This window comes from Synchiropus splendidus, chromosome 15 (assembly GCF_027744825.2).
Source record: "Synchiropus splendidus isolate RoL2022-P1 chromosome 15, RoL_Sspl_1.0, whole genome shotgun sequence".
Lineage (NCBI taxonomy): Eukaryota > Metazoa > Chordata > Actinopteri > Syngnathiformes > Callionymidae > Synchiropus > Synchiropus splendidus.
The window spans coordinates 4,177,831-4,201,160 of NC_071348.1; the positions used below are offsets into that span (position 1 = coordinate 4,177,831).

The following is a 23,330-nucleotide window of genomic DNA, read 5'->3' on the forward strand; positions in this document are numbered from 1 at the left end:
TACGAGAGCTCATCAACGACACCACAGTTTGCTCCAAGTCTTGGTGCCTGGACATCTTGACCCACTGATCTCATTTCCCTGCAGCTAATGTAATCACCCCTGATATTTCCTGAGTGGAGGAACAACATGAGACCGTGGCTGCACTTCAGGGGTCTCATCCTTGCGTGTCCCTCGGGCTAAGCTTGCTGTGAAATCGCTTGAGCTCACTTTGAAAGTATTCGCTCAAGTCATATATCAGCAGTTCGCCGCTCACCTTATCTGCTGCTGCCACAACAACTGACATCAAAGAGATGTTTTTAAAAGCCTCTTAAGCTCCCTTTAAAGAGCCACAAAGATCCCCCAAAACAAGAGCTGGCTGGGAGAAAGTTGTGTGGGAAAAACAAGTCAGAATCATTCATCAATGACCAGGAGGAGAAAGACTTGAGAATCTGAAGGGGTTTTTTTTAGAATAAAATTAATAATATAAAACATTTTATAATTCATATTTAGCAGTAGATCTTTGTAGAGATGTTTAAATGCAAACATCAGCCTGGATTGTCCTTGACATTTCGTGCCACGACATTATCACCTCAAGAGATGAAAAAGGAAGAAAAACATCTCTTCAAATATATATTACTTCAAAAAATTGTGTTACATAATCTTATTTTGTGTTAAAATGAAGTTTTCTGTCAGGCAAGCATGTGTCCTGAGGCTGCGCTCCCATTGGCCCTAAGTGTCTCTCCTGCTGGTGCTGGTTTAAGTCCCTGAGATGATAAGAGACTCAGGGTGTGTGAAGAGCAGTGGCCGTCCTGTCTCGGTGGGAGGTCAACACGCTCGATAATGACGTCAGACACAAACCTCTCAGTGGCGCCCTCTCCTGCTCACAAATAAATGAAAAATCAAGAGCCAAAAAAGCAAGTAGGTAAATTATTTTATTTAAAAAATGCTCTGATCACACAAGGCAAGAAAAGAAAGAGGGTTCTGAACAGACCACAGGACCCCCACAACGCAGCCCTCCCCCAGCTGCAGTGGGGGGGTCTCCTCACGAGCCAATCAAAGAGAAGAACACTCACAATGTTCTGATTGTGTTTCCTAAAACATTGAAGCCTAACAATCCGGATGCACAGTTTAAGACGGACGGTTCTCCACATGAATCACAGAATCTCACGAGCAGTTTAGTTGTTACGGCGACCAACGGAACGGGATGGATCACGGCTACCCAGCACAGGACCACTTGAAGACAAGACTATACATGTCGCGATGGGCACTTTCAGGGGAGAACAGGCGGAGAGGACAGTAAGAAAGCCCAGGTCCCGTCGTGGGAAGTTACATCAAACCTGCATGTTGAGGTACGTGTGGTGCCACGAGGGGATACGAAGGAAGCCATTCCCCAATCACAGGACTCCCCACAGTAATTCACCCTGACAGTGAATCAATTCTCAAGCCTGGCCCCTCCGACTCCAAGTCCTCCTCTCGACATTCCAGTGCACATGAATCACTCCAGCTCCTGGCTTCTAGAAGGCATTTCCTGCCCGACCCTCTCTCTCTCTCCCTCTCCCACTCTCTCTCGCCCCGCGTCTGCTGAAAGCTGGGCAGGAACCCAGAGGGAGGAGAGCGTTGGCTGACACGCAGCTCCGCCAGAGAGAAACCAGGAGACGCGTCGGGAGATTCCTGCTTTAGCATTCAGATTACAATAGGTGGGCGGAGACTATTTTCCCCTGAGGGGGGTCCTCTGTTTGGATTAAAGTTTACATTCTCTTGACAGCAGATGTTCAGGTTCACACGCCAAACATCGTCACAGAGCTTCAAGAATACACAGTTTCCTCTCGTTTTTAAAGCGTGTGAAGGTGGCGTGTCGACATCGACCCCCCGTCGCCCTCCCACCCCCCGACTGTACACCTGTATCATCTTTGATGCAAAATCCACAGTATTTGTAAATCTTGTGCAGACTCATTATGGCTCTTCAGAAGAGCTGCCTAAATTATCTTCATATTTATGTACACAGAAACGTACTGTACAGAGATCACAGAGGGTCAGTGTCGCGACAGGAGAACTGGCCGGCTGTGTGTGTGTGTGTGTGTGTGTGTGTGTGTGTGTGAGTGAGACCCCTCCTCAGATCATGGCCCTGATCACCAGTCTCCCTTTGACCTGGTGCAGGTAGGTGTTCTGCGGGGACTCCAGGCTTGGGTTGGCCTCGTCCTCGCTGTCCAGTGGCTCCTCCTTGACCTTGACGACCCCGTACTGGGAGTCGGCGGCCTCGCTGCTCGAGCCGCTGCTGCTGCTGCTGAACGTGTGCTTCCGGATGACGCCTGCAGGAGGCGGCCGCTCCGCCTGCATGCTCTCCGTCTCCTCCCGCTGCTGCTCCTCCTGCTCCTCCTCCGACTCCTGCAGGTGTGCGCTGGGCTGACGTAACTGCTCGATGGACTTGGACAGCAGCTGCCAAACACATTAAAGCTGCACATTAGCAACCATAACAGCCTGCAGCCTCAGAATCAATCATCGATAACAGGAGAAACACTGCAGCTCGGGTACATTCAACAAACATCTCGATGGAAGGAAGGGAGCAGTCGCTCCAATGTGTCTCCTTAAAACAGACATATTCCACAAATAAAGAGTGATGAATGCAGTCCTTGTATTCTGCGACGTTTAAAACCAGCTGTGATTCAAGTGTGGGCACTTTCTCACTCCAGCCTTCGTCACAGGTAGGAGAGAAGGGACCAGCATTTAGAGGCTCGATAAAGTGCTGTGTATCACACCTTCCTTCGATCTTTCTGCACATCCTGAACCATGGGATCAGTCCTGGGGCAGACCTGGGACTTCCCCCCCAGGTTACCCAGAAAACAGGAGCAGGGAGGCCTCCTAACCAGCTTCTTTCAACTTAGAGAAGCGGCGGCTCTACTTGGAGCCTCTCCCGGGTCACTGGGTCAAAACACCAGTGAGACCCACCCTAGAGCTAATGGCTACAGTTAGGAGGAGGAACAGGAACTTTCAGGGCTGCTTCACAGCTCTCTCTAAGAGGATCGGGGTCTCATCCTGTCCACATCATGGTCTGGTGCTCCAGTGATCTCCAGAGGTCGCAGCTTTACACTGGAAAAGAGTTGAATTCCGGCGAGACTTGCCATGGAAAATTTGATAAATAATGTATTTTCTTTTTCTTTAAATTTTTTACAGGGATTTTTGCAGAGCAATAGAACCACATCACTTGCAAAAATCAGAGATGAGACCCGAACAGAAAACCCTCCTCAGCCTTCTCGCAGCTGGACATTTCATTCACACAGACCAGTCCAATCCTCAGGGCTGAAAAAGAGGCTCCACTGAGCAAACAGGTTCTGTACCTCTCATGGCCAGTCATCATCCCAGGACCTTAAAGATCTCCACGCATTTTCCTTGATCATCTCCCAAACTTTGTCTCTCCACATGTCCCACTAATAAACTCCTGAAGAGCAGACTAAATTCATGGTAAACTCACATTCCACTTCAGAACATAGTGATGCAGCAGTGGCTGTGCTGGCGGCCGGCCACCACTAGAGGGCTGTAAAAACAACAGCAGACAGCTGCTCTTCAGACTGGAGCTCTTGCATAAACAAGCACCTGGAAGTGACTGTCTTTAGCTGGGCATTAGTGAACAGTGCTCAGCCCTCTTCCTGAAATCACTAAGCCCTCACCTCCATTAGTGCCCCCTACTGATCCGACTGACCAAAAAAAAGACAACGAGCTGCTACTAGGAAACTAATTAGGGCAATGTTTGACAGATCCCTCTCAACAAACACACAGGGCTCATCCCTGATTAGCCGCCATTTATAACCTCCTCTATAAGAGGCTTTACTTGCGATCTCATTGTGGCGATTGATCCGAGCGGGAGTTGTTCACGTGACTCTGACGGCAAACGAAATCAGCGCGCTAATAAGGGACTGGACGGAGGGTGAAACAGAGCTGTGCGAAGCAATGTTTTCCCGCCCAAACATTTTTTCCGTCAGGGGTCCCGAGGCTCTGTCCGAGCCCCGTGTTGGGACACATCAGAAGGCATCAATACTTCGACGCACACAATGCTGCCTTTCACGGCGGCTGCCACTTCGCACAAGTCTCTGGGCAGAATAGCTGCACCCAGTGCAAGGCAAGGTCGCCGAAACACAAATATTGCCACAGAGGAACAAAATGTATTCCGAAGGCCTTTTCCTCCGTTTGACCTTAGCTGCATTGAATTTCACACGAGTTAGCATGAGAGCGACGCTGATGCTTCAAGCTATGATAACAGCATTAGTGCAGGAGAAGCACTTCCAGCCCATTTGAAGTTGGGCGCAGAAATAACAGAAAGATTCCCAGAAAGACTGTAAACTTGAGCTTCCAGGATACCTTGAGAAAAGGCTAAAAATAGAAGCGTGTGCTTGACATGATTAAATCGGACCCCTGGAGACGTGGAGCCGAATACAGATCAGAGCGTCTGAAAGTCAGACCTGTGTTTGGAATATTGATGAGCCCTCCTGTACCTTATTTATCTGGATCTGCTGCTGGTACTGCTTCTGCTTCTCCAAAAAGTGCTGGTGCTGCTGCTGGATGACCAGTTGGGCCAGTGTGTTCTGAGGCAGTGGTGCTGACTGGGTCCGGTTCAGGGGCCGGTGTTTTGGTAGTTTGGGGCGACTGTTAGATGCTCGGTCCTTCATGGCCAGAGGAGACTGAGGGTGGGGCGACAAACATCCTTGGCCTTCACAGAAAACACAGTTAGTTCTGACGTGTCGCCTGCATGAGCAGCTCACGAGACTCGAGTCTTCTCACCAGTGGAGAGCATCTTCTGCTGCCGCATCTGCTCCTTCTGCAGCAGGTGGTGGAGCAGGGCCTGGTGACTGGGGCTCACCTTGGACTCCAGGCCTGAGTGTAGCGGCACGGGTCCAAGGAGCTGAGTGGGCAGGCCGTGCTTGATTTCGGACGACCTGTCTTTCAAACCCATCGCCGCCTGTTTGGAATGAAATTTTAATAAATATCTGTGGCTACTATTACACCATCATTCATAGAGCTGGGGGAGGCAGGGGACACCCTGGAAAGGAGCCAAGCCTTCATATGGCAGATGTAGACAGACGATTTAGAGTCTTCAACCTACGTTTTTGGACAGTGGGAGGAAACCAGAGTGCACAGATGCATTCAGAGACACACCCATTTGAACTTGTGACCATTTTGCTGTGAGGCTACAGCACCTACCACTACACCACCATGCTGACCTGTCTTATATAAACTTAAGTCGGGGCCAAACAAAATGTATCAAACGGTCAAGAACTCTAGATAAGTCGCCCACTTTCCCATCTTTTATTTAGTTTCAATCCCTTGCGGGCCACATAAAATGACTAGCCAGCCCAGTTCTGGCCCCCAGGCCTCAGGTTGGACAGTACAGAATCCTCATAAATGACTGCACACATTTACTATAATGTCCTCCTCAGTAAATTCGAAATAAGAAAACAAGTAGATTGTTGCTGCATATAGCAGTTAAACACTAAGACCAAATCTGTAATTACTTGCCCCTCAAAAAACTCGTAAAAAAACTAAGAATCTCTTCAGATGCTTGAATATCCTCATAAGAAAATGCAGCTGTAAAACCAGTCACGGCAGCAGGCTCTGGCTGGAATGTGTCGGCACTGAAAAACATGATATATCACGTGTTGCGTTATCGACTTGAGAGGACCTTTTAAAAGTGGTGATGAATGGGGTAATAGTGGAAGATAACAGCGCGGCTGACACAAGACACTGCAGAACAATATTTATCTAGGGGGCGATAAAATCATTGGGGGCCGCAGGTCAGTGACCCACCATCGTACATAAAACTCCGACAGCCGCTGAGAGAGCAAGAGGCAACTAGCTAAACCAGCCAACCACTGTCTTTCTACTTACACTGAGAGGAGACGATGCGGTGGAAAGCCCGAGGGTGATGTTTGGTAAGGAGGGCGACGTGTACAGGCTCAGCACGGACATGGAGCTCTCGGGTCGGAACAATCTGGGCTGCGACGGCCATCTCTGTCGGGCAGCAGAGAGCAGGCAGATGTAAGAGACGGCCAGATATTCTGTTATCCTACCACGGACCATTTCAGAGCGCTGACATAAACGCTAATGATGTGTGACTAAAAACAGCACTCGTAGCTAAAAACAGAAACCATGCTTTTATGAGGACGACGTGCGACGGTGGCCATCGACAGAATGGCAGTGCTGAGATTGATGTGGTTGTTTTATAACTCTGAAAACTATTAAATCAAGGCCCTCTGAGTTTGAGGCGACCCGGCTGCTCTTAGGGCTCCCCGCCCTCAGGCGACTCTCGGAGAGACCTTCGGCACTGGGGCATACTTCCTGTACCCAGCAGAGCAGCGGGCCAGCATGTGGTTTTGGGAAAAGCCTTGTTTATCCTTCCAACCCCTACCAGTACTCTGTGACCTGCGTGTGGATATCCGGCCCATATTTGACCCGAGGGACCCGTTCGCTCTGAAAAAGGATACCTAATGTTACAGTGCAAAAACACGCCTTGCTTTTGCAACAGGCATGAGGTCTCCCAGCAAATCCGCAGATGACCGAAGGCGCCCGTGAGATCGCAGCGCTCCTCTGTGTTTACGTTGTTAGCATGTGGGTGTCTTTGGCTACCAGTGCCTGAGATATCAATTAAACTTCCTGGTTTGTTCGTGTCATGAGTCGCAACCTTCAGCCTGATGTCAGGGCGTCTCTCACCTCTCCGCTTCTCTGGAAGTCCCTTGGAGAACAAACAGTGAAGGAAAACACAGCTGGGATGGGGGGTGCTGGGAGGTACCCCAGCTCTCAGAACAATAGCGCTGACTTGACTTAGAAGGCAACATCTAGTGCCCTGTCCTAAATGGTTCTAAGGTCTTGAATGGGGTGATAAAAGAGCTGAGCTAGAAGCCAAGACTTACTTCTATTTCACCCTGTGGAGAACCTTTTCATGAGGTCAACCTAAAGAGCTGACGTGAGAATGGACAATAGGTTTTCCAAGAGCTTCCACGTTCATTTTAATGGGATGATCATGGTATGTGAGCAGACTTTTTTTCTTCTCTCTTCCAGTTTCAGTCTTCAGTGATAACAGACTGACAAAGACAGGGCAAGAGGAGGCTGCATATCAGCAATGACACTTCATTTTCACCCCCTCAAAATGTCTGTCAACAGATGGGCAGTCACAGAGGAGTGAGCGGCTGCCATTATCACGGACCATTTAAAACACAAAACCATGTCTTTGGCAATGCTATACAACATATACAGCGACTGGGTGTAAATACAGAACAAATTCTGAACTTTTCATTGTTCGCCCCAGACTTGAGAAAGAACATTTCCCGAGCTCACACCAAACAACCAGAAGTGAGCAACACAGGAAAACAACCGCACCACTTTATTAAAAACGACTCTAAACTATGTCTCTTTAAACGCGAGGCAAAATAAATCCAACTGAATTGATTCCTGTGATGCCGCATGTGTTATGTAATGCCACCCAGCATCTGTTCAGGAGCACTGCCAACCGACTCTTTAGTGAGCTGAAAACTTTTGTCTGAAACGCAGTCATGATCCAGAGGGAAGCTCGGGCATTTACCCAGAGCGATGACAGAAACTGAAGGACGAGCCAAGAGAGAGCTCAACGGCCAAGCTAAAGATGTGGCTACATTAATATGAATCAGAAGCATCTGGAACAAAACGCTTTTGTTTCCCTATTGTTGCTGTTCTGCACTTTTTTTTTCCATAACGGACGCGTCATCTTCACAAGAATAAACTCCAGGGAGTCGGATGCTTAGGCCAAACTGCTCCTTCTAAACATCACGGACTGCGAGCTGGTTTTAATGGTGCAGAGAGAAGCGAGACATTTGTCCTCCGACCAGGAACGACTGCCACCCAGCAGCGGCTCGGATCATCGAGAGACAAATAAATGTGCAGACAATATAATTACATACCTCTGTTTTTGTGGTCGTAGGCAGAGAGGAGGGTCCGTTTTCAGCCCCCAAGGCACTTGAGGCCCCAATGGGAGAACTGGGGCCGGAGCCAGGGGCACTGTTTGTGGGTGTGGAGTCTAGAAAACATGAAGGTATCATTGAAAATGACCTGCGATCAGAGAAGTTAAGCAACTGCATGCAATACTTTGTCATGAGGTGGTGACTTTAAAAATGTGAATGCAACCATGCCCTTAACACTAGTACTCTTCAGCAGCATATATAACTAATAAAATTGGAATATTGTCTTGAATATTGTCTTTGTCAATTCAGTGTTGGACCAATGCTGGTTCATGATGAATGAGGACATCAAGGTGCTTCATTGTTCAGTATGTTGTCTCAACTCAAAAGAGAGTATTCAACACACCCATTAGCTCCAGCGCCCTCTTCTTGTAAGGCGTCATAATGTTGCTGTCTCTTCTCTTCAGCATCGGGCTGCTCCTCCTCTCTGCGACCTTCTGCTTCAGCCTGGATCTGACCTTCAGGTTAGGCTCGGAGGCTAAAAAAACAAACAGAAAACAGTGTGTCATCATTAGATACAGCGCTCAGGCAGTGACCTAAAATAACAAATCACAGTCATCTTCCAGCCAGAGAGCTGCAGGAAGACACAACAAATGTAGACAAAAAAATAATGTTGGACACTAGGATGATGAATTTTGAGTTCAAATGGGCCCATTTCCACCTCATCTGGACCAGATTAACAAGTGAAGTGAAACCCAATGCTACCTGCCGCCCTAGTGACCACACTCTGATACAGTAGCAACAGTTAAACTAACAGAAAAGCATGGCAGATGTTTCGCTCTCCACACACACACACATCGCACTAATGCAAAGCAGAGACACCTAAACACACACTGCCTGGACTAAACTGATCCAGACTCATTCCATCATAGATGACAGTAAAGCTGTGATATTACACCTCTAGTGTGTCGCTTACAATCACACTGGGACTTTTTACATTCGCTTAGCAACAGCTAGACACACTGGAAGAACATTAGCTGTATTTGACTCTCGGGCTCTGCTTCTTGAGTTGTTGCTTCCTATTGATATTTAACAATGAGAGCGATGAAACCGCTTGACATGATGACTCACTGGGTCAGGGCGAAACCATGATCAGCCCTCGAGAATAATGCCAGAGCGCCATCTTTATAAATAAACAAAACGCTGAAGAACATTTTAAGAGCATGTAAATAATTCAAAGTTACGTAAACCCGCGGTTACACAACAATATTAGCTTCCCATCAATAATTGAGAAAAACTTTCTTTCTTGGGCACAAAGCATTCTGTTCTGACAGAAAATGAGGGATGGAAACCGAGTGAGGGGGAGGAATGCGGAAAGGGGGGCACAGTGAAGTGAGTGGGCTTGATGGAGCTATTTTTGGCTCTTGTCAAAAGCAAAACCCTCTTCCCTAATATGTGACACAGACCTCTAATCCTGTGGGTGTGAGGTAGAAGAAAAGTGAGCGAGGGAGGAAGAAAGGAGGCAGGAGAGATAAATGGAGAGGGGAAAAAAAACGCTGTTGGGAGTTGTACGAATCTGTTTTACGCTCCGCTGCCTTGATTGCTTTCTATTTTTGCACACTGCTGCCACCAAGCAACCCGTCCCGACTGGTCGTCACGGGAACACCACGCAGCATCACGGGAAGAAATGCATCCTCCTGGTTCTCTGGCCCAAAACACTGCATATTGGCAAGGAGTGGAGGTCACTCTCACTATAGACTCATTGCATTGGGAAGTGGCAGTCAGTCACTACTGGGACATTTCACTCAGGTGTTTAACTTGTGCATTGTTGATTTCTGGGGCCCAAACTAGAGTTCAAAATGTACAAGATTGAGTTTCTCTCTGATGTTGTTTTTGAAAGTAACCATGTTTAATGGTTTACATCTTTGTCTCTTTAGTGCAGACCTGGTGCGGCCCCTGGGCCAAACGTGGCCCTTTGACTGTATTTATGTGGTCAGAGTAAAACTATAAAACTGACATTGTTGTTGTTGTCGCTGACATTTTTGTCTTGTGCATTGTTTTTTGTTCATTATGATGCAACTGCAACATAACTTTCTCATTTGATTATTTTTCTTAATTGTTCTTTTACTTTTTTTTACTATATTAGGAGTATTTCTTGTCTCTTAAAAAACAACAGAACTGAAAGTATATTTTGAAATGTATGAGAAACATTGAGTATCTTTAAATGGAATGTGGTTTAAATTAAATAAAACACAATGAACCAGCATTTTTTGTGCTTTTTCTAAAGTGTAATTTCATAATTTTCTTATTTTCTATTTTCTCTTGCCTATTTTCTCTTCTCTTCTCTTTTCTCTTATGTTTGACGGCCCTCTCAACGATAACCTGGCCACTTTGGAAATTTAATTGGCCACCTCTGCTTTAGTAGAGGTGGCCAATACAATACATTAAGGCAAAATGAGGAGAACGAGACAGGTCCAGTGTTCCAGAGCTCGCTCAGACAACACACACAGTAGAGGCAGAGAAGAAGGTGCAGCAGATGTCTTGACACACAGAGTGATGAATCTCTCATTTGCAGAATCCAATGGTAGAAAACAATGAAAGGTGAGGTTACAGAAATGATGTAAGACAGAAGCAGCAAATTTACTGATCAGATATGGGCCCTTTGAGTGATGCGTTGGGAAGGACTATGTTTCTCCGATTTGAATTTAGTCAGTGTGTCAGATTTATAGCATAATTCTCTTACATAAGGTCTGTATTCATAGCTCTCGAGTGGAGTTTCCGCAGCGACTCGATCAGAGGCTTTGAGCTTTGCGGGTTTTAAAACTGCAGGATTATTTTAGAAAATCTTTCCTGCACCTGCTGAATGTACACATTTGGTAAGTGGGTCAAGACCAGAGAGGATGTTGCACTTCTTACTGCTAAGCTGTAACTATTCCTGCAGCAGACTATCGCGTGCCCTGACTCGGCTCTATTCTGGTCCCAGGAACCGAAACAAAGAGGATCCTAATTAAGCAAGTTCATCACGTGAACTCTCCAGGAAAAAGATGAATGCTCTGAATGAGAAGGCTGGAAACTCTTAAGTGATGTATGAATATTGCGGTGGACTTTAAATCTGTGTTCACTGACTCATGAATTCCTGACTCATTTTCCGGCTCCGAACTGACACACTCGAGTCTCACACAGTCCTGTGTGTCTTTCTTAACACCTGCCAAACAACTATTGGTGACAGCCAGGGACTTGGCGAACAACAGCACCTTTGTGCGTCGCCCTCGCATGCAGAGCTCTGAGAGGAGCTTAATGAAGACAGACAGGAAGCGGGGGAGGAAGGCCGGCGCAGGAAATGACCACATATAGATTCAGGAATCCAAAGAGGATAAAAACTTTCTATCAAGTTTGCTCAGGAAAAAATGATCCACAAGAAACTGTTTTCATAATTTGCTTCTTCATATCTGTGGTGGCAAGCATCTGAAAAAACACCCCATGTCTTCAAAGAATCAGAGAAACAAGCGTTTATATTTAACATATAATCCCCTTGATTGAGTCCTAAACTGTGTATAGACCATCCTGGCAGGTCTGCAGTTAAATAACTCAGCGAGAATAATTGTTTCGCAGCGTAATTAAAAGCGACGCAGAGGGGAAAGCACATAATGTAATTTGGTGACCTCATTGCGGAATCATGAGAGCTTTGCTCCGCCAACTCTCGTGCAAGCAGACGTGCAGGAGTTATTCTTATTTATGTAGCCGTCCCTGGAGGACGCTTCTGGCTCTGAACTGACAAACCTGAGCAGCTTTTTGGTGGCAACCTGTGTCCTTTCAAAACAGCTTTTAAAGCCCATAACTCTGGAGAAAGTCACCCTTTTAAATGATCAAACAGGAGTCAGGTGTGCAGCAACCAAATGGTGTCACTTTAAATGCAGAAACATGAAGGACTCCATGTGGAGCAGCTCCACCTCAAGACATAAACATGGACGCCAATCAACTGTCTTAGCGGTGACTTACAGAAACATGACAAGCGAAATCTCACTCCTCAAGCGAAGATTTATGCTGTGTTTAAATTTGACGTCTGTTGAGGGAGGAGCACAAGTAAACCAACCTGTCTTCCTCAAGGGGAAGTCGTCCTTGCTCTCGATGGGTGACGGGAGAGTGTAGTGGCATGTGGGGGATGTGCCGCCCAGAGGTGGAGAGCTTTGGTCCAGAGACGTGTGGTGGGAGGATCTGATCACACAATGATACACATGATTTAGGCGCAGGATACCGCTCTCGTCCACCAATCAACCATCACTTTATTACACGTTAACCAGATCATATCGCTGTGAGTGTCTGTGGTCAACAACGTTCATAGTAAAATAGTGATACAGGATGCACAGTATTTCAGCTCCTCTTGTGTTTCACTTTCCATTGGCCCTGTTAGCCTCAACTACCTCATATTAGCAAACATATTTAGAGACAAAAAATAAGTATAATAATAAATGTTTATAAATACATTTATTTATGTTAATAAATACATGTTTGGCCACTGACCTTTTTTGTCTCCTGCTGACCTATATAAGATGAAGTGGTCATATTGAAAGCAGTGTAAAAAAGAGCACTTACGTGTACCAGAGTTTTTGGTGGTGGATGAATGAGTGAGAGACGCCGTTGCTGACAGGGTCCTTCGCTGACTTGCTCAACAGAAACTCTTGGAGTTTCTGCTTCACCTCGTTGCTTGCCACCGCTCCTGTGAGGCCAAAAGTTGGAAAAGGAAGGGATTTGGGGTTACCCTAGGGCGTTACAATTCAATCATGAGTGCGCTAAATCCATCTGCAACAACTAACTGCACATCATTTGGCGAGCTGGCAACGATTTATGCAAGAAGGACGCCCCCTAGTGAGCGAAAAGGGCATTTCCCTTCCAAGCTGTGACGGGATGTTCTTTTCCCAGCGGAGGGTTTTAGTTGCAGGCCACAGTTTCAAATTACCTGCCCTGACAAAGTCATACATCTTATCTATTATTAGCTATAGGTAAAAACAGATATGAAACACTATATGAGAGGCTATTTTCATCAAGCCACAAAAAGAAATGATCTCCTGACCGGCCTCAGGTTCGTGGCTCCCAACAGCCTACAGCTACTGCAGTCTAATATCTTATGTGATTTGAAAAAGAACCATATTTAACATCAACATTTTCTGCTTCCACTGAATATCTAGCAGCAGATGTCAACCAAAATAAACCATTGCTGCTGTGGTTAGGGATGTTGATGACAAAACAATCTATAAGAACATCTTGGCTTCGAAAACATGACTCAAAGGGCTCAAGCTGACTTCCTCCCAACTTGGGTTTGAGCCCTGTTACTCCACCGGACCCTGAAATAATTTTAGGAAGTTATAGAAATAGTATCAAGCATGTGTTACCCTTTTCTGTATGTATTACTAAACATGACCTAAAAACTGAAATGAAGCACTAATTATTTTTGTCAACCAAAACCAGCATACTTCTCAATACAGAACGGCCAGAAATGAATGTCTTGCTCATGAATTTCAGCTTGAAATAAAGCTAGACCTCAACATAGAAGACGAAGAAATTAGGTCTGAAAATACTATCTACATTCGTGATCCTGAAAAACCCTCCGGTGCAATGTCAAGTGAGAGTTAGCTGTGTGTGTGCTGAGTACCCAAAGTGAGACATGTTGCGGTAAAGGTAAATGATGCTAGGGGGCGCTGTTGAGATCACCACATGGTGAGGAGAAAGTGAATCCGACATCCCATTTGGTAACATATGCTTCTAAAATGATTCCCCCTCACCCACAGTGCAGTTAAATAATGAAAGTCTGAGTGAGGCAAATCCCCTGACAGCTCGCAGCAAATGTGTATTCTATCAGCGGTTGTGTTTATCGTTGGATTGATGTGCAGGATGTCGTTATCGAGCTCTTACTCTCTCTGGAGCGCTCTTTGCTCCTCAGGCTCAGGCTGGAAATATGCTGCTCTCTCCGATGCCTCTCCTGCTCCTTCTCCTGCTGGTTCTGTTGCTGCTGCTGCTCCAGCCGACGCTCCTTCTCCGCAAGTTCCTGCTGCTGCTTCATCGCCTGAAGCTCCTGCTGGAGCTGAGAAATGAGCAGGCCTCAAAGTCAGCATGAAGCCAGCACGCTGATAAATCTATTTTTATAAAAAACACTATTGACTTTCTGTAAACATGCAGCTTTTATTTCGATGTTTTGGAATGGTGTGTGTTTGCCACAAACAAAACCATGCTGTGATGTGCTATTGCCTCTCTGTGTCGCTCCCAACCTTCATCTCAGTGGACTTCTAATGTTCTGCTCTACAACATATTGCTTCACATAAATACATAATTAGCACTTAAAAATTCTCAGTTTGCATTTAAACCAACATATGGGGCTCCAACATTCACAAACACAAGGAAAGAACTTGAATACATTTCATCTGAAATACTTCACAAACTGAGCTTGAACACGGTTCCGTATGAGGGAATAAAAACAAAAAACACCCTGAAACACACAGAGTTAGACTCAGAATTACCCCCTCCATTCAGCGGGGCTATGATTTTGATGTAAAGCTGTGTCTCTCAAATATGAGCTGTTACATCAGCTTCAACTGTTGCAGTGCATTATGGTAGTGGTGGGTGTTTTGCCAGGGTGGGCGGGTCTTGATTTTGATGAGAGGTTTTGAGGGAGCCCAGTTCAGTTCCATGACAGAACAATGAAGCCGCTAAGCCTCTAGCTTGCAAGGACCTTGCCTAAGAGTCCAAATTAGGATTCAAACCCATGACCTCCGTTGCTACTCAGTTGAAGACTGATGTAAGGATCCCTGGGTTTAAGTCTAGTCATCGTTCCAAGCATCATCTCAAACACATTGTTTAACACAACTACAGTCACAAATGATACGTATTTAAGTGGTGTATCTCATTTGAGCTGAAGCTCAAACCACCGTCTCTGAGGTACGTGAGGTGGATGCACTTGAATTCGTAAACACCAATTCCAATGCATCAAACTAAAGTGTGTGCTCTCCAGACCACTGACCTTCAGGTGCTCCTGGAGCTGAGCCTGATGCTGACGGGTCAGCTTCTCGTGCTGCTTCTGGAACTCGGTGATCAGCAGCTGCTTCTGAATCTGCTGCTGCTTCTGAATGAGCAGAAGCTCCTGCTGCAGCTGCCTCTCCCACAGTCCTGGGTCAGATCCCGGTCCCAGCATCCTGAGATCCGTGCGCAGGTCCAGCGGAGATAAAGGATCCACAGTCAGCGGCGCGTCTTGCTTGATGTCTACTGCCATACAGAGAGGAAAGGAGAAGCATCTATAAATGATCTGAAGACGGTCGAGTCACAGAGAATCTGATAGAGAGGAGAAGCAAGAAGGAAAGTGGTGTAAAAGGAGCCAGCCGTCTCTCATGCAATCCTCAGAAGCCTGCAATTATAATAGTTGCTATAAACAAACCCTGGATCACATCCGTCAGTAGCGAGTCCACTGGGACCCACACAGTCAGCGGACGTTTGGGCTGAAGTGGCCATTTAGACCATTTTCATAAACTCATCCTTCCATCTCTGAGAGAAATCTTTCCAAAAACAACATGGTTCCAGCACCTCCACTGCAGCAAGAAGTGCATTAGAAAGAAAAGCTCCATTATGAGTAATTGTCAGATACAAAGTGATAGGGCATCCCTTTTATCCCAGAGCTCTAAATATAGAACCTTCCAGCGAAGAAATCAATTGCCAGTAAGGAATATGGGAGACAGGGCTCCTTCATCTTTGTAATCTTTACGGAAGACTCAAGATGCTGCGTTCTGAATCACGCCTTCACACTGCGCTGGAAAAGAAAGAGAATTCCATATTTTGTGTTTAAAATTGTTAACAGTAAACACGCTGATGTAATGTGGTACATGTTCCCAAAACACCTCGCGCATGAATCTGTAACCCTGGTGTGACATCCAACAAATCTCTAGTGTGAAGGAGGATCTGCGTCACCAATTAACAGAACACAAGGTTATCTTTTCGGCTCATGAAGAGACAGCAAGCCTCAGCTGAGAGGAAAAACAACAGTGATTCGTTCAGGGAAGCAAGTGATGTGCAGAGAATAAGAGAGAGATTCAGGAAACACAGCAATTTCACTGTTGCTGGACTGTAGCGATCAGGATAGAATTGTTTGTTTCTGAGCAGTTCTGTTCAGTATGATTTCAATCTGGAAAAGCAGAACAAGCCACGCACAAACCCGTGCTCGACTTTAGTCACCAATTTTTGTCCCACCACATATGTAGATCTGTATTTAGTAACATCTTTATTTGCCGTCAAAAGATGAAGCGCACTATAATATAAAAGTGATGTCAAACCTTTTAGTCAAAACACTGTTGGGGTCATATTCACAGATGAACTTGGCAACTCTTGCTTGAGGTTCAGACCTCTGGAAGGTGAGGCCCCGGGGCCCAATGCGGCCCTTAGTTGTGCGTGTCTGGCACTTATGAAACTAGAGGGAACTCATCATGAAGAAGTATTTCTGACCACTTCAACTTTATGCTCATATATTTAGTGGTCTAAATGCTGGATAATGTTGTTATTTATTCATATTTATTGTATTGACATATGGTTGTCATCATTTCTAACATTAATGGTTGAGTTTTGATGATGAGGTTTATTTGGACTATGAGGAGCATTTTTTGCTGAAATCTTTTTTTTTATGTTTTGCATAGTTCTCAGAAAGATAAGATTGCCACTTTAATAATAAAAAATAAATAAATAAGTAGATAAATGAAAGCATTTATATTCAGAGAACAACCTCGTGATACTATTTTGTGCAAGTGTTCAGTCATATTAAGGCCTGTCAGGAAAATGGTGTGTGTGTAACATGTCGACCACCAACCTTTCGTTAGAGAACAACTACGGACGACTGACTTACCTCAAAAACAAGTGTTTTAAACAGCACTGAAGTGGGCATTCAGGTGATCTATGGATAAAACCATGTGTATATTCTCCTGGACACAGCTGGTGCAGGAGTCTAGCATGAGACTGCGTGGATCTTTATCTAATGCAGCCCTCACATGACAGCACTGCTCGATATTTCAGCAACAACAACAACATGTTATTCACCCCAAGATTTCAGTTTACTCATGAATCTTTAATGATTCATGTGTTGCATTGATTCCCTGTTGTCAGCCACTTCAGACAACCCTGACATTTGAAGCGAAATCCTGCCTGATCTTCAGTCCGCCCCCTGCTCTGGTTACTCACCAAACTGTTCTATAAGCTTCTCCGCATCAAACCACTTACCGCTGCTAACTTTGCTGCCCTATTATCTGCCTTTTTAGTTGTCACATTTAGATGAGGGATTTAGCACCTGTTCCATGGCAACAGAACACGCAGTACCTTCGCTTTTGAAATATGTGGCGTGGCCATGAGTTTGCTTTTAAAAACACTTCCAACTGAGTCCCTCCACAGCAGCCATCTTTAAAGTGGCTTCCTCTTCTCTGTGTCACCGGTTTGTTTTATCACGTAGCCTGTTTTTCATCCACCTCTCCATGTGTATGCGGCGGCAGTTATAAATAGAAACATAAAAGCAAGTGGCGCAATCCTGGTCTGTGACAACCCCCACACCCTAGTATCCACCACCCTAACTTGCCGCTGTCATGGCAACGCTGTCTACGTAATTATGTCTCCCCATTCTGCAGATATTAAGTCTCACTGCATGTCATCTCCTGCCTACAGCGCCAATGTGACATGTTGACTATTATATCAGCTTCTTTTCCCTCCCTTATATAAGAATGGAATCCTGAGTAAACGCAGATAGATGGAATATCATAAAACCCTCCAACAGTCAGGGGAGCTTCACTGGCTAAGTTTGCGCTTCTCTTTAAAGCGTTCAAAGAGGGATGGCAGCTAAAGGGACTCCTGCGCTTTAATTTGCTCTCTGTGTTCTAAAAACAGCTCAAATCAGATGAAAGAGCAGGCGCAGGAAACGCACACCTGTAGAAGAGGCTCTTCCCTGACAGAGAATCTCAGCCAGTCCTCAGGATTTACAGAACCATTCAACCTCAGCGCCACATTTCTAGACCTAAATATAGCACTTGAAGATTCTTCATCCTCTCGCCTCACTGGCACTATGATCTCCATTTTGATCCAAACATCAAACTGGACCACCATCACAAGATCTCAAACACTGGTTGAGCAGCAAGAGGAGGAGGAGGAGGAGAGCATGAGTGGGAGTGTGAAAGCTGTAGGCACCTTTGATAACCAAGGCTGTCTGAAATGGCCCTTGAGGAAACCACAATAGCCTCATGTGCCGCTTCTATTCTCGGCCACGCACTGTCCAGCAGGCAGCAGAAACGTAATGACAACGTTGAGGGAGTATAATGAGGTCCTACAGGGCGGTGGCAGGCATCAGAATCAATATAGCATCTCGCATTTTCACTTCCTTATAGGTGATGACTCAAATACAAAACTTAACTCTTTCCTAACCCTGGACTCTCATTCGGCCCTGTTTCAGTCATCTACAAAGTCAATGCACACTTCCAAAAAAGTAGAAGCGAGTGGCAAATCTTCATTTATTGTAAAACCAAGACATTACAGGGAAGATGATGAGGAAGCAGCAGTAACCAGGGCTAAATATATAAATGCTTTTCTGAGCAGGGTCTTAATATAGACAATGTGCGAAAGACTGTCACAGTTGTGAGGCCTGCTCAACATAACAGGGGAGAAATAAGTCACTTTCTGGTCGTCTATGCAGAAGCACCTGAAGTGATCGACTGTGATGTCAACACGAACACGCTCCTTTAAATATTCCAGTTGATGTGTGTCGAGGTATATCAGTGATTTATGAATGCCAGCGCTCGGATTTGTTTTTAGCCCACTGCCCCAAGTCCAAATTCCTCCACGAGGAAGGTGCACAGCGGGGCCATTGGGCAACAGCGTGAGAGCAGACCCGGACCTCTGGTGTCCCAGAATCATCGAGCGAGGTGTTCAATAACAGTTTTAATCTGAAGTTACATTAGTGGACTTGCACCCCTCTACTAAGACACACGCACAATAATACCTTTACATGATACAAGTAGATTATGGTCTAATACCAACCATAAACGTAGCTATTGTTGGTGTTAGCTGGGTTTAAAGAGGCTTAATGCCAATAGGAATTCAAACTAATGACTTGGTTACAGTTCTGCATCCATGGCAATATTTGATATAAGGCAACTGACTCACATATATGGTAGCTTTCCTAATGATAGTGGCAAGAGACATGTTTTCATGGCAAGCAAGAGAAACCTTTAGACAGGAAGTGACGTCTTATTCTCCTTCCACCAAAAATAGAAGGGTGCCATAGTGTACTTCAGCTACATACAGATGCTTGTATTGATGAATAACTTTTATGGAGGGTGAGAACACCTGTAAACTCTTCCTGCCTTTACGTCACTATATATGCTAAACATGTCGCCTGATTTAGTAAAGATGGCTCCTGCATAAATTCCCCGTCTGTGAGTATAAATAGACACAGAGATACAGAAGATATTTGCGGGTAAAAATAAGCTGATCCCGGGGACTGCAATGTGGTGCTGGATCTCTCATTAAGTGCCTTGTTATTTTGAGCAGCTGGTATGTCTAAAGCAGGAAACTGCACTTTATTTTTAAGACTCGGCTTCGTCTTTTTAGTCGAGTCAAAGCTCACAGGTTGTCAGCCAATTCACCAGCTAGCTTCATATAAGTGATCACTTGATTTTTTTATGACGATAATACGGCTACTTTTTTAACAAACATATCACGAGTAAAACACCACAAGGACTTCCAAAGAAAAACCACAGAGATCAAAGCCGTTTGTTTATGACCACTCTTACAACACCTTCATAAGTAGTGAGCAGCTACCTTTTTAACTGTTCTGACTTGTAAGTAGATACACGAGCCACACAAATAACTTCTGTGACACAAACATTGTAGTTAGTCACACACTTCTAGCTAAGTGAAACACAGTTTCCCCAAGTGAGGTGGCTGTTTTCCCGTCAATTATGAAATGCAGCCACGGAACTCACTGCTTCATTTTTTTATAGTTTCATTATATAATACATTTGTACTCCGATGTTCACTTTGTATCATGACAGTTTTTAAGTTTTAACACGGCAACGTCATGTCTTATAAAGGTCAGTGCACTCTTCAGTTGTTTTGTTTTTCTTCCTATTTAAAATGTAAATTTTAGAACAAAGTAATGTGAGTGGTGATTTTGATTCTTTGCAGTGTTAACTTGTGGATAATTTAAGTGACACTGTATTTCAGTATAAAGTAGGAAACGGTTAAGCCTGTTTCCATTTTGCTTCTTATTGACATGAGAAATACCAAATCTTTGCATCCTCTGAAGCTCATGTTTTATAGTATCCCACTCAGAGATGAACTTAAACACAGTCTAAATCTACATAAACTGGTTTTGAGAACAAAAATAAATAGAGAGAGATCACATGACAAGAGAATCAGAGGAGGAAAGACAATATCAACACAAATGAATATATGCATACTTTTCACTGACAAAAACAGCTTTTATATTAATTTTTTTCAATGTGTTGACAAGCTAATTTAGCTGTTTCTTTGACGCTGACGAATGAACAGATGCATGAAACGAACAAGAGGACTTGAAAGGGAGACCTTTGTCACCTTCTGAAAGGGTTCTATTGAAGTGAGCCCGCATGATATTTTCCTGGTGAATTTAAGCTCAGTGGGATGTAATTAGTTTTCCCCGAGTGAACAGCTCACCTGAATGCTGTTGGAAATGAACATGTTATTCATCAATCTAATGACCATGCCGCACGGACAACATGCCCGAACCCCTTTCCACACAATAGCAACGGCATTTTAAAGCACATCACACATATGCTCATGATTGAACCCCGAGCGGCCGCAGTTACACAAGCCAAGTCTGCTGCCGTGTTTCAGACGCACCACATCGTTCATATCACGCGAGAACGAAACACATTTACCTCAAAATATCTGTTCCAAAACAGGGTTCTATCAGGAGCATACCAAGATGGAATGATAACGCACAGACGCCTAATCTTAGCAGGCTATTGCCATAAGCCGAAAATAACTCACCTAAGAATAGCTGACCCACAGAATAAGCAAGGAGCCTGATTTCAGGCTCTCTGCGAATCTGTTGTTTGCCCTGCAGTCTCCCAAGACAGAGGGAGCTGAAGCCGGCTTCTCAAATGACGATCGCTCTTTTGGCGTCCGTTTCGCTTCAGACTTTAGTTTTGCCTCGCAAAGTTTTGTCCCGTTTCCACACAACATATGTTTTTCCTCACCGTCTGTATGCATCATTTGCGACTCAGCAACCCACATGACATGCTTTCACAAGGCACTTTCCAAAGCCAGCCTTCACACTTTATCAAAAGCCTCATGCGGACAGAAATTAAATCTAAAAAGGCGTGACTCATCAGAAGTCAATGCATTCAATGGCAGTTACTCATGCTGATGTCACTCGTGTACTCTTGTCTATTCAATTCTAAGGACCAAAATAGAACAAGCCGTGTCTGTGGTAAATTTCCCGAGAGAAACCTTTCAGTCGTCCCCTCTGTATTTTTGTCACAGTTTTTCCTGTTTGCTCATTCTTGCAAAACACAATCAGATGGTGTCACGGTGACTCGCTCAGAGGACCGGTTCGCTCCAGACATTCAGCAGCAAAGCAAGCGCACAACGGCAAGCGAAAGATAAGTTAGCAGCAGGATGAAAGGTTTGGAAAGTAAATACCTTGATTCAGGAAGGAAAAGCCTGATCCTAGCACGTTGCTGAGCTGAGAAGCTCTGAGTTCTCTTTTCACACAGAATGAGCGACTAGGTGAGAGTAGGCAACGCAGAGAGAGAAAGAGAGGGAGAGAGAGAGACTGAGCAAATATGCGAGGGAAGTGAGCAGCAGATGAGAGATGAAAGGAAGTGGGGAAAACAAGACAGCAGGCTGTGTGATCACCTGAGTTGTTAACGTTGTGCATCTTATGCTGGTTGGTGATCTTCGGGGGTCCAACACGCCCTTCTGTTGTGGAGAAACTTGACTCGCCCTCGTAAATCGTCTGCAGCATACTCCACTCAGCGCTCAGGTCTCATCGCAAGCCCTGCGTTTCCTGTCACCAAGAGCCACCCCTCAGCCACTCAGGGGAGAGACCACGACAGACGCTCTGCCTCGTCCGCCTCCTCCTTCGCCAAAACTCTGGGAGCGGAACACCACAGGGTTGTCACCCACTCCCGGCGCCCTATTTCAGTCTGGTCAACAACACTGGCAAAGTATTTCTCATCTGCCTGTGGATTTCTCTGGGTTCAGAGACGGCGAGAGAGGGAAGGCTCAGCTGGAGGAGAGCAGCGCAGTGTGCTCCAGCTCCTCAGCAAGGCAGCAATGCTAAGCCAGGGAGGGAGCAAGCTTCATTTGCATGTGAATCAACAACTGCGTGGCCCACAGGTGACAGAAATAGAACAATGGCCAGCCCTGGCTATAAATAGGTCAGGCGAGGCGCAGGGATTGGAGCAGCATTGATGCGTTTAAAAATACCACACCAAACACAGCTGTCTTCTTCAGCTCCTGCCAGAAGGCATGTCTCCTGACTCCCTCTCTGCTGATTCCCCTTCAGTCTCTGATTTGTGAAACACATCGCTCTCACCCACTCTATTTATGTCATTTTTGTTCTCACAGGTGCATCGGCGCAAAAGATCCTTTTTTACACCTGAACAGAAACAAATGTGAAGCACAACTCTGGTCTGCATTTGAAACAGCGACTTTTCTCTCTTTTGATTCACAAAAAATATCCATTTTTTTTCCACCGTCCTGTTGCTTAAAAGAAGTGCCATCAGCTGCAGTGAGACAAATTCACCACATGATGAGTTGGGTCATATGCGATGCTAAAGAAACAGTGTGCTCATTGAGGAGCGGGAGCGTAACCTCGCTGCATTAGTTGGGTGCGTGTGTGAGGTTCAGTGTGTATCCAGGGCAGGACGGTTACGCGGGAAGCATGCTTCCAACTTGCCAAGAAAGCCAACTGTTATCGCAGTTGCATAAACGGTGTGAAGATCATCTCTCACGAATGACACACTGCAGTTTCACAGAACAAAGGAGGATGCTGGATATTTTGAGGACAAAACCCGTGACCTGTTTCGAGGTTTCCGACAACCTAATTCAATTAATATGACATCTAAAATCAGCCACGTTCGGCTGTTAATATAATCGGACTCCATCCCATTAAAGTCAAGTCAGATGTTCTATCTGACCACTGATGCGGTGCGGCTTTTGTGGCCAAACAGCCTGTGCCTTTAAATTTTTCATTTTCCTTCATAATTTGACCTGTCCCCCAGCCAGGGGCGTGGAGCCAGCGCGGCTATTTTTAGACCGCGAGCTCTGACGACTGACTACAGACACACAGGGAAGGAGTTTTACTGTGTTTTTTCAGCTGGACAAATATTTAACCCCTCAATCCATTTACTGCAGCTCCATGAAGTGGACCAGGAG

At 45.4% G+C, this 23,330-nt stretch overlaps 1 protein-coding gene across 4 annotated transcripts; it reads right to left on the reverse strand.

Moving 5' to 3' along the window:
• Positions 1 to 893: 893 nt before the first annotated feature.
• Positions 894 to 22,280, reverse strand: hdac9b (histone deacetylase 9b). 4 transcript variants are annotated; one of them, XM_053887876.1, is made up of 12 exons: positions 21,807 to 21,875; positions 21,591 to 21,673; positions 14,911 to 15,152; positions 13,809 to 13,977; positions 12,492 to 12,615; positions 11,992 to 12,113; positions 8,305 to 8,436; positions 7,902 to 8,017; positions 5,857 to 5,979; positions 4,753 to 4,930; positions 4,467 to 4,681; positions 894 to 2,415 (listed from the first exon to the last, which is right to left on the reverse strand). In XM_053887876.1, exons 3-12 carry the CDS (start codon positions 15,079 to 15,081, stop codon positions 2,092 to 2,094), a joined length of 1,674 nt encoding a protein of 557 aa, XP_053743851.1. In that variant the 5' UTR covers positions 15,082 to 15,152; positions 21,591 to 21,673; positions 21,807 to 21,875; the 3' UTR covers positions 894 to 2,091. The 4 variants fall into 4 exon arrangements, with proteins under 4 accessions (XP_053743851.1, XP_053743850.1, XP_053743849.1 ...); XM_053887875.1 differs by lacking the exon at positions 21,591 to 21,673 and having other exon boundaries at positions 21,807 to 22,280; XM_053887874.1 differs by lacking the exon at positions 21,591 to 21,673 and having other exon boundaries at positions 12,492 to 12,623; positions 13,808 to 13,977; positions 14,911 to 15,149; positions 21,807 to 22,277.
• Between the last annotated feature and the right edge of the window lie 1,050 nt (positions 22,281 to 23,330).

Bases quoted from the DNA above. Each gene is read 5' to 3' on its own strand.
- hdac9b (XM_053887873.1), bottom strand. From the start codon at position 21,915: ATGCTGCAGACGATTTACGAGGGCGAGTCAAGTTTCTCCACAACAGAA. The intron at 13,978-14,910 runs GTCAGTGGTCTG...CTCATTTCTCAG, and splicing joins AGCTCCAGGAGCACCTGAAG to CTCCAGCAGGAGCTTCAGGC. The intron at 5,980-7,901 runs GTATGTAATTAT...GCTGCCCGACAG, and splicing joins CTACGACCACAAAAACAGAG to AGATGGCCGTCGCAGCCCAG.